This window comes from Ictalurus furcatus, chromosome 27 (genome assembly GCF_023375685.1).
Source record: "Ictalurus furcatus strain D&B chromosome 27, Billie_1.0, whole genome shotgun sequence".
Taxonomy (NCBI): Eukaryota; Metazoa; Chordata; class Actinopteri; order Siluriformes; family Ictaluridae; genus Ictalurus; species Ictalurus furcatus.
The window spans coordinates 1,895,403-1,906,433 of NC_071281.1; the positions used below are offsets into that span (position 1 = coordinate 1,895,403).

At 45.7% G+C, this 11,031-nt stretch overlaps 2 protein-coding genes across 2 annotated transcripts; both read right to left on the minus strand.

Moving 5' to 3' along the window:
- Nucleotides 1–10: 10 nt before the first annotated feature.
- Nucleotides 11–3,858, minus strand: kat14 (lysine acetyltransferase 14). The gene is made up of 10 exons (XM_053616623.1): nt 3,600–3,858; nt 3,288–3,409; nt 3,072–3,193; nt 2,718–2,899; nt 2,237–2,614; nt 1,646–2,151; nt 1,383–1,516; nt 906–1,081; nt 508–698; nt 11–396 (listed from the first exon to the last, which is right to left on the minus strand). Exons 1-10 carry the CDS (start codon nt 3,856–3,858, stop codon nt 223–225), a joined length of 2,244 nt encoding a protein of 747 aa, XP_053472598.1. The 3' UTR covers nt 11–222.
- Nucleotides 3,859–4,083: 225 nt separating this feature from the next.
- On the minus strand, nt 4,084–5,029 carry LOC128602683 (protein PET117 homolog, mitochondrial). Its single transcript, XM_053616626.1, has 2 exons — nt 4,684–5,029; nt 4,084–4,233 (listed from the first exon to the last, which is right to left on the minus strand). Exons 1-2 carry the CDS (start codon nt 4,777–4,779, stop codon nt 4,084–4,086), a joined length of 246 nt encoding a protein of 81 aa, XP_053472601.1. The 5' UTR covers nt 4,780–5,029.
- Nucleotides 5,030–11,031: the final 6,002 nt, after the last annotated feature.

Here is an 11,031-nt window from a genome sequence, read left to right on the forward strand (position 1 = left end):
ATTCCCTGCAATCATCAGCAGGCATTTATTTTTTGCAACAACAAAAAATATATATATATATATATATATATACACATACGTGGAAAACGTTTAGGCTGTGAATACACTGACATACACGTACACTTAAATGACAACACGTTTACACACAATCCTGTCTCAAAACTCTGCTCTAATCCGGATACATCCTGAACCCGTCCTACAGAGACGAGCCCGGTCCGCTGTTTAGCGCCTCAGCCGCAGGAAGAACGCGTGACGGCACTCTTTACTGTCCACCGGGTAATATTTATCGTAGAAGTCCAAGATGTATTCCTCGGCCTTAAAGCCGAACTTCTGGTACAGCAGCATGGCCGGGTTGCTGGCGGACACGTGAAGGGTGACGTCCTTCCCCATGCACGTCTGCGTGGAAACGAGACATCGTTTTTATATCACGGATGTGTTACGGGGGAAGAAAAAAACACAAAACGCGAGCTTTTTTTTACGAGCGTTTAGTAACGGTCGTAGTTTCACCTGAATCAGATGGTAAATCATGAAAGTGGCGATCCCGGCTCTCCTCCACTCGGGATGCACCAGCAGGAAGGAGATGTAGGCTTCGTTATATTTGACGTCCGGCACCATGAAGCCGAAGCCGATCACCACTTTCTTGTACAGCACCACGACGCTGAAGTCTGGGTACTGCAGGCACTCAGACAGGTCCACACCTTCTCACACACACACACACACACACACACATTACACCAGCAGGAACTTTAGTTAAGGCTATGGACAGGGGTGCACATACTTACTCACGTATTTACACTACCAAATACAAACTCTCAAAGCTTCTTGCACAGAATGTTCACCGCTGAGCAAAAGTTCAATATTTGAGCACTATATATATATAGATATATATATCTCGGATGGCTTACCGGGCCAAAACATATCGTGACACATGGAGTTGACGGAGGGGATGTGGTTTGGTCGGACGTAGCAGTAGTCTATGGGTGATTCAGGCTCTGGAACCCAGGACGGGTCGTTCCTGTGCGGGTGCGCGCGAATCTCAGCCAGCAGGCTCATCTTCAGCGGCCTCGTCTCGTAGTCTCTCCTGCATCCACCCACACACACACGCGCGTTAAACACCTCTGTACTTAACAAACCCTATTACAGAGAACACTTGCATAACTGTCTACACAGTACGCCTACATAACACACTTATTGGACCGGAGAGACAGACACTCGCTTTGGAAATATAAAACCCGAACCATGATTTTAAGTCTCGTTAGGATCCCTGATTTTAAAAAAAATAAAATTTTACACAGCAATCGCCTGTATCGACAGGTATCGCTAAATCAGTGACGTGAACAGGGTTTGGGATTGTCCGTTTATTTGTCGTTTAGCCGGCGTACCTTATATAAGGTTTGAGAGTTCGGGCCGTGTAAGGGCTCTTGATTTCTTGGTCCATGCAGGCGTCAGAGCCCATGAGTCTGTGCCAGAAGGAGACGTCGGACCGGTGGAAACCCTTCCTGCTGGAGGACGTGACCTGGAAGATAAACCGGGCCTTGTATAACACCTACAGGCCAAATAACACTCGACACGACAGGTGGCTTGTGTGGAGTGTAGTTTGTGTTTTAATCCGAGAGAGAGAGATTTCCACGAAGCTGTGCGTTACCTGAAAGCGGTCGAGAATGCGCAGGTCCTGGCTGTTCGTCCTGTACTTGGCCGTATCGCTGACCGTGGACACCTGCGCTCCGTACACGCCCCCGACCAAGCTGAGGGCGGCGCTGACGGCCTGGTCGACGTCCAGCAGGGGGAGCCCTCGCTCACGCTTAGCCTGTCGCACCAGGAGTTTGCGGCGCAGCCGATTGGCCTGCGGCGTGACGGCCAACGCTTGGGGACATGCTTCCAGCCTGCGCAGCAGCACACGCTCCTCATACAGGCTGAGAGGTGCGTAGCAGGGCGTCGGCGCTGGGCCTACGTCGCCTTTGTCCTTCCTGCGCTCGTCTTTCTCCTTCCTGCCGTTGTCTCTGCCGTCCTCTGCGTCGTCCTCGCTCTCCGGCTCCTGCTTAATGAGCTCCTGCTTTTTGCGCGTGAAAACTGGGCCTGCAGCGCCTCTGGGCGGGGGCGCGTACTCGATTCCTGGGTCAATCGCACCATCGCCATCCAGTTCTTCGTCGTCTAGGGGGGGAGTCGAACATAAAAAAAAATGTTAGTAAAATTCTACAAACAAAATGTGCGAGTATATTTATCGTCCATTACTCACCATGAAAGAGCGCCTGAGGAGGCATGGCGTCCGGGACGAGGTCCGCCTCCGACAGCAGGCTGGGCGTGGCCGAGTGCGAGGCCGGCGTGCCGGGTGCGGAGAAATCGGGCGAGGGTGACGGCGACGGTGACGTCCGGTCTGATGAGCTCAGCGAGGCGAAGTCCACCACCTCGCCCCTCTCCAGCGCGAAAGAGCGTGCGGTCGGCCTGAGCGGCACCGAAGACGCGGCCTCTCTCTGAGCCCGCCGGATCTCTTTGGCTTCCTGCGTGCGCGAGCGCTTCTCTTTCAGCCGCATGGCGCTCTCCACTGCGCTGCGGCCTCCACGCTTTCGCAGCCCCTCCACTGTAATGGTGGGGTCTGGCGGTGGCTTCGACGTGGCTGGAATAAAACGTGGAGTGCAGAACTTAAAGACTAAAAAAAAATTTTATTTTAAATGGACGGAAAATAATTATAATAAATCCGACTCGATCGAAAATTCTACCTTTGGCCTTGAGGGATGAACCGGAGGCCTTGTCTCCGTCTGGTCTGAGGGTCGGAGGTCGGTTTTGGACCAGCTTCCACCAGCCAGGCTCGCCAAACTCCTGCGCTCCCGAACGGAAGAACGTCGGGCTGCCTACGGACAAACAACCAGCCACTGTGCTCCACCACGTCGACGTCTTCTTCCTGCTCCCCCCCAAAAAAAAAACTATATTCTGTCGTACTACATGAAGAACGTAACGGGTAAACTGACTTTCCGTTCTTAGGGAGCTGCAAGGCCCCTCAAGACACCAGCCTAAATATAGCGCGTGTGTGTGTGTGTGTGTGTGTGTGTGTGTGTGCCGTCTCTCTCGCTGACCTGCTGCCAAGTAGAAATGTCCAGTGTCGGCTGATGAAAGCACAGATATCCTCCTTCCAGCGGAAGTAGCCTTGCCGCCCTGTACCCTCCAAAGACAGGTTATACATGGCGAGCATCACCACCTACACACACACACACACACACACACACACGGTGTTTCTATACAGCATTAGGATATCATCATACTAAATTTGGGGATAATAATATCAAAAATACCTGCTGCCAGGTGAGGCGCATCCTTTCGAAGCTCTCCTTGCCGTCGTCGGAACAGTCAGAGCAGACGAACTTAAAGAAGTTGTCTCCTTTCAGGTAGCTGGGCTGCTCTCCGTGAAGCTGGGCTGGACCGACCGAAAACCGACCAATGACAAGAGAGGAAAAGACTAACAAGTCATCGTGTTTCTCGGGGACAATCTACCTCAAGAAAACGTCTATACTGAGATCTGGTTAAGGAAAAGAAACACGACTAAGCCTGGAATCTCACGACTAACTGCGGAAATCTTCCTGAAACCGGAAAAGGTCCTGTCTCACCAGTGGGGATCCACTTGCGGCACTTTTCGCAGTACAAGGCCGTGTCCTCGCTCCAGGTGCCCTCGGCGTCCTCGCCCGGGTCGCTGGTCAGCGAGTCGCCGCTCTGGTCGTGCGAGAGGTCCACGGACGCCTGGTCCTCCGATTCGACGATAAGCAGAGTCTCGCCCTCCACCTCGCCCTCCTCCAGGCCGTCAGAGGCCGACGTGCACATCGCCTCCTCGTCCTGTCCCAGCACGCCACGCTTCTCCAGTCCGTCCATTTCTCCCTCTGCGGTAAGAAAAACAAACACGACGAGTGGGTGGAGCCGAGCCATAGAGACAAGCCGGATAAGTATGTCGTGGGTATGTGAGTTAGGGATTATGGGTTATAGGAGGAGTCGGATCAGTCGGTCCAGCTCCACCCCTTTGACATTTTGAGAGTGACTGACAATATGGAATCTCTTCCATGGAAAACACCCAATAATAACGCTACCTGTTCAGGAACCTCAATTGCTGCCGGCCGTCTCGCCGGCTTCCTGTCGCTCTCGGTGTGCCACGAGCTCCGTGGTCAGGCGGATCTGCTCCTCGAGGGCTCGCTGGTTCTCGAGCTTCCTCTCCACACGCTCCAGGTCTCGCAGCACTCCTTCTCGCAGCCTCTGCGAACCAAAAGTCACACCAAAGCACCAAGAGATCGCTTGATAGGTCGGTCTTCCAGATTTTCCCCCCGAACAGGTCTGATGTAACTCATTATGTAGGTGTATATATACCCTTCCATCATGTTTGTAAGAATAGTTACCTAGATGAATAGGTGTTGCGTGGGCGTGGCTTGTTCACATCACGTGACCAGTGTATACCCTATTCAAATAATCTATACACCACATGTGTACTGTGTATGTATGTATGTATGTTATTTACATATGTGTGTATATATTTTCCTCAAACAGGCTTCGTTAGAGTGCTTAATGTTACATTCTCGTTCTTTTCTTTAAAATAACGCCTCACATCATTCTCCTTTATGTTAGCTTGCTAGCTAAAAGCACGGCTGCAACATTAACACATTAACCTAGCCGCTAGCTAGCTCTGCTAACATCCCTTGGTCATCATACCTGTCTGTCCCAATTCTGCTTGATGTGCACTCCCGCTACGGTGCCCACGGTCAGTACCACGGATAACCCGAGAACCACTTTAGAGGCTGTAGACATCGCTAAAGGACATTACGGGACACGGCAGCTTTGATGCCGCTACTACAAAACGCTTGAATCCCAAATGGCTGCGTGTTATTATAAACAGAGTGCACTACGTACCAGTGGTATTGAACACAGTAGACAGTGTGCCTACGTAGGGAGTGAGTATCCATTTGGAAAAGAGCCTCAATGTTGTTCTTCGGCTGTTTTGTCGGAGCGAGGGGTGATTAGCGCCCCCATCAGGCCTGGAGCGGATACACGTGAGGGAAATTAGACTTTTAAACTTTTTAATTGATTTACTGCAGTGTTTATTTGTTTGTTTATTTGTTTTTACTAAACGATTGAGGGTGTTCAATGAAAAAATATCACTAGTTGAATTCTTTTAAATTCTTGCCAGAACCGTACACAATAACAGCCCAGCTACACCATACCCCATAGTGACCGGGTGACCTGATGGTGCCTTCACTGGCTCCTCGAGTTGCTGTTGAGTCATGCACTGTGTAGCTAGTGGACTAGTCTGATTTCCACTATAAGTGGGAAAAAAAAGTCCACTTATAAGTCTGATGTCTGCTAATAAGTGACTACAATAATTATCAAACAATCACCAACCACTGAAACGGTGATATATAATAATAATTTAAAAAAATCATAACCCCAAAATGAAACATCTTAGTATGTTAAAATACTGTAAATAAAGTGTGTGTGTGTGATTCTACCTACACATGTTCCTCAGATTCTCCATTTTCCCAGTGTACAAACTGCACCGCTAACATTATCTAGTTAGATAGACCAATTATTTAAAAATATATATATTTTTCTAACATTTCCTCAAAAACAAAGTACTTAACGCACCCAGCAACTGCTGAAACTTTTCTTTCCTTTGCGATGATGAAAGATGAAAGGTCTATGGGTTCATCCATGATGATTCAAATCAGTGATGATGAGAGTGAACTGCATGTAGAAGATGTACTTCATTTACTCTGCCTTGGCGCGAGAGTAAAGATCAGAAACTCGAGGATCGAAAATAGTTTCCGAGGCCTCCGTTTGTAATTACGACTTTTAGGTTGGGAACTCGTATTTGCCGTGATTACGACGCCACATGAAAGCAGCCTCGTGGAGCCTTCCAAGTGGTTGCTGAAGATGGATGAGTGAATGAATGAATGAAGAACCCATCACAACCACTAAAAATGTTCCACGGCGCAAGCTCAGCTTTTTTTCAAGCTGTGCAACATTTCAGCCTGGAAATAGTGTTCTTTACTCTAATTCCAATAACACGTGATGTCTCAGTCCGACAAGATGGCGGAAAATTCATTCCCTAGGTGTTTTTAGGGTCGAGCATGGAATACCGATTGTACACGAAGAACGTGACGACCATTAGCTATGTTTCCGTCCACATATTTATATGCGAATTTTGGGACATCGCGAAATCAATTAACCTAGATGTGAACAAAATCTGCATAATTTTAAAAAAAAAACACACACACATGCACTCAATTGTGGCGGGTAATTGTTTTCATACGATAAGAAGACGTACGCATAAACGGCGATGGAAACGCATTTACTGAATAAATTCCTCGATGCGCCTATTAAAAAGTCACGTGACTTTGCCTCAACAAATCATGTGATTGGATAATTGGCTAAAAAAAAGAAGTAGTATTCATAACTTGCGCCAGTTTCCCCCGGAAGTGACGTGTTTGCTCTCTCGAACACGTGAGATGGAAACGGTGTTTGAGTCGCAAAGGTTTAGTGCGATATTTGCGATAAATTCGGATGTAACCATGGCTAATTCCTGTTGGTCGGATGTTTACGTATAGTTTATCCGGTCTCTTATTAACAGTGTTCAAAATTCTGTATCTCGTGTTCCTCCGTTTTTAATTTTCTGTTTTGACTTCAGTTTGTACTTGTTGACCGTCTGCACACGTATATTTATTCTTTATTATATTTCTGAGGTTGCCGTGACCCTGTATGTTTCCCTTTATCACACCCTCAAGGTTCTAGTTTCTGATTTCCTGGCACTCGAGGATAAACTGGTCTGAGGCTGTTTTATGCTGCACCTGCAGTCCAGTAACCTCGTTTAACCCTGCCTTCACTCCTCCTTTATTTGTTTGATGTGATCCTTTAGCAGTAAGAAGTAGATCCTCCGAAATCTGCGATTTGTAGGTCAGTCTGTTACATGAATCGGTCTTGTATCAGATTCATTGAACGTATACTCTCTCTCTCTGTCTGTCTCTCTTTCTTTTTATGGCATAATAAACACCTTTTTGATTGAGCTTCTGGACTCTCTCAGCTCTTCTACAGGGTGGAGTGTTCTGAACAGCTGGCAAAATGCTTGTTTGTGCTCTCTCGCTCTCAGTCTTTCTCGCCCTGGTGTTGCGGTGAGCGAGAGGCAGAACCAGTGAAGGACACGATGTTCTCAACCAGTATGTGTGTTTGTGTGTTTGTGTGTGTGTGTGTGTGTGTGTGTGTGTGTGTGTGGTCTCGTGAATATTTATGCAAAATCCTAACACGTACTAAATGACGCTCGTGGCCTTTGACTCCCTACTTGCCACTCGTACGTTTCCTCATAATGGTTGTGTGTATAAAGAGAAAAGCTGAAGTTGATGATGAAATTAAATACTTAACTAAACACACTCGCATCCATTTATTTCTCAGGGTTATTACATAAGGTTAGACTTTTTTTTTTTTTTAAATCTGCATTGCCCGCTTCAATAAATTTACTTCAGTTGAGGCCGAAGACGAAAACTACAGCATCCTTTACCCTGTATTCCACTGTGCTGCGATTCAGTTTGAACAGGAAAAACAAAATGGCCGCTTTTCCTCTATCACTTGCTGAAATCGCTTGATGGATGGATAGTGTTTCAAACTTTTTTTTTTTTTTGGAATCTCATACTGTTCTGAAAATGTTCCACAAAACAAAGCAATGTTTAGAAGTTTGTTTTTAAGTTTGTTGACTTTTCTGTTTCGGAAGAACTCTTCACACGTGCTAGCTCTGCAGCTATAATAAAATAAGTATTGGATGAGAAATGGCTGAGAGAAAATGGCCTTTAAAAAATAAAAGTGTGTTGTGGAGGGGAAAGGAAAAAAAAAGTTGTCAAAGCCGTGCTCCCCAATAGCCTCTCATCTAAAAAACAAAAAAAAACAAAAAACTTCACAGCTAGTTACCTAGCATGGACCAGCTAAGCTAGCATCAGTCCACGTTGAGCACGATGGAATTTATGCTAAGCTAAGCTGTAGAGTAATGTAGAGTAATGTAATACACACTTTCAAGTCGTGAGGCGACCCGAGTGCCTGCCAGCAGGAGCAGAGACGGTGTGCGAGTGTCAATATTGTGCGAATGTGAACCAGCAGTGAGCGTATGAAGCTACAAAGCTGAGCAAATAGTAACGCTGTCTCTTTGAAAGACGTGCAAACGCTTCCCTTCCTTCAAGTTTTCTTTTCTGTTCAGGCCACAGAACCCCCACATGGGCCGAAGGTGTGTGTGTTTGTTTTGGGTGCGGGGGTATGTGTGTGGGGAGACAAAAAAAAAATGCGTATGGGATTGTGTGTGTGTGTGTGTGTGTGTGTGTGTGTGTGTGTAAGCAGAAGGTTTCTGACAGAGTACTTATGTTGAAATGCATAATGTTTACCTGATAAACTAACGTGCGTTTCCATTTGCACCATCTCAAGAACCAATAGAACAGCATTGACATAGGACACACACACACACACACACACACACACACACACACACACACATGTATATGGCACACAATAGTTTACACAGTAGTATTCAAGGACCTCTAGTTGCTGGAACTGTTTGTTCTGCGTGTGTGTGTGTGTGTGTGTGTGTGTGTGTGTGTGTGTGTGTGAGAGAGAGAGAGAGAGCACACTTTCATTTCACTGTTATATATTTTTATTAGTGCACTACAAGCAGTCCTGTTCACTAAACCCAATCACTAATTGGATTCTATTCCAACTCTACAGAAGTAAAACTCTATTATAACTCACTCCCTCATTCATTCACTTGCTCACAGACTCGGCATCATAATTCCTCAAATTCACAATTACTCATTCATTCACGAGCTCGCTCATTCAACCTGTCACTCCAGTTCACTCACTTGCCCAAAATTCACACCCAGAAACCCATTCACACATTTTATTCACGTACGCTTTCATACATCGAAAGAACAATGCACATCGTTTCACTTACTCATTCATTCATTCACCCACTCACTCCAAAATTCACTCCCATAAACTTTATTCAGTCTGATTCCCTCTTTAATGTCACTCAATAACACGTCATTCATTCACTCAGCACAGAATAACCCAAACTCATACATTCATTCACTCATTCATTCATTTACTCACTTGCATGCATTTCCCTTCACACATTATTCAATCATTTACTCAGTCTCATATTCACTCAGACTCACCATCTGTCTCATTCAGACTCCCAGGCTCGTTCACTCATTCACCCAACATGTGTTCAGTAAAATTCATTTCACTTCATACACTTTGTTTCACTCATTCACACACTTGTTTACTCATTTCCGCCTAATTTACTCACTAACTCACCCATTCACTTATATGCATTTGACCTCACACTCACCTAAACCCACTCACAACCTGCCACACAAATACGCACCTGATTGCACCATCTGTTCATCCATTCACTCACTCATTCAACCTCAAACACCGTCAATAATTCACTCTTTCACTCACTCCTCTGTAACTCACCATTCACTCACACGTTTACACACACAGAGTTTAGTTTAACCTCACAGGCTGTCATGCCAATTTAGGCATTCACTCTCCGTTCACTCTTAGTAACTTACTCATTCATTCATTCACTCACTTTAAATTCAACTCACAGGCTGACACATCAGTTCAGGCTTTCACTCACTCCACAATCACTCAGTAACTTACCCATTCATTCACTCATTCACTCACTCACTCCACAATCACTCAGTAACTTACCCATTCATTCACTCACTCACTCACTCCACAGCCACTCAGTAACTCACCCATTCATTCACTCATTCACTCACTCCACAGCCACTCAGTACATCACCCATTCATTCACTCATTCACTCACTCACTCACTCACTAATAAAAAATACACTCATTCACTCACTCCACGGTCACTCAGTAACTCACCCATTCATTCACTCACTCTACAATCACACTCACCCATTCATTCACTCACTCACTCATCCAACCTCAAACACCATCAGTAATTCACTCTTTCACTAATTCATTCACTCACTCCACAATCACTCAGTAGCTCACCCATTCATTAACGCACTCACTCATTCATTCAACCTCAAACACCATCAATAATTAACTCTTTCACTCACTCCACAGTCAATAATTCACCCATTCATTCACTCACTCACTCATTCAACCTCAAACACTGTCAATAATTCACTCATTCACTCACTCCACGGTCACTCAGTAACTCACCCATTGATTCACTCACTCACTCATTCAACTTCATACACTGTCAGCAATTTACTCTTTCACTCACCCCTCTATAACTCATCATTCACTCATCCATTTACACACACAGCTTAGTTTAACCTCACAGACTTTCATGCCAATTCACTCAGTTCAGTCACTCAGTAACTCACCCATTCATTCACTCACTTAGCTTAAATTCAGCCTCCAACACTGTCACTAATTCACTCTTTCATTCACTACTCTATGACTCGCCATTCCATTCACTCGTCCATTTACACTCTTTGTCAATTCAGGCATTCATTCACTCCACAACCACTCAGTAACTCACCCATTCATTCACTCACTGAGTTTCAATTCAACTCACATGCTGTCACATGAATTCAGTCATTCACTCACTCTTTCACTTACTCAACTTAAATTTAATTCACGGGCTGTCACATCTAATATCATTCACTCACTAAACCATCATCCATCCATCCATCTAGCCATCATCCATTCTTCCATCCATTCATTCACCTCAAGGTGTGTCCTCATTATATAGCCACAGAGTTCCTGCTCTGGTAGAAGTTTAAGCAGAAACAAGAAAGAAATATATCACACGATGGTGGAGAGATTACTGATTTGGGCGGCACAGTCCTGCAGTGGCCAACATCACAACCTCACAGCTCCAGTCTCCTCGGTTCAATCCCGGGCTCAGGTCACTGTCTGTGTAGATTTTTGCACGTTTTCCACACGTCAAAAAGTAAGCAGTCTCTGATGGTCAGTTGCCTTTTTTGAACTGCTCTCCCAATTAACAGGAAAACCATTGTTACAGCAGCGTCCTGCCTTCAG

What these genes read in the sequence shown, in the direction of transcription:
- kat14 (XM_053616623.1), bottom strand. Translation starts at nt 3,858, where the DNA reads ATGGACGGACTGGAGAAGCGTGGCGTGCTGGGACAGGACGAGGAGGCG. An exon ending in GCATTCTCGACCGCTTTCAG is followed by an intron (nt 1,517 to 1,645) that starts GTAACGCACAGC and finishes TTTATCTTCCAG; the next exon opens with GTCACGTCCTCCAGCAGGAA. An exon ending in TGATTTACCATCTGATTCAG is followed by an intron (nt 397 to 507) that starts GTGAAACTACGA and finishes GTTTCCACGCAG; the next exon opens with ACGTGCATGGGGAAGGACGT.
- LOC128602683 (XM_053616626.1), bottom strand. Translation starts at nt 4,779, where the DNA reads ATGTCTACAGCCTCTAAAGTGGTTCTCGGGTTATCCGTGGTACTGACC. An exon ending in AGCAGAATTGGGACAGACAG is followed by an intron (nt 4,234 to 4,683) that starts GTATGATGACCA and finishes TTTGGTTCGCAG; the next exon opens with AGGCTGCGAGAAGGAGTGCT.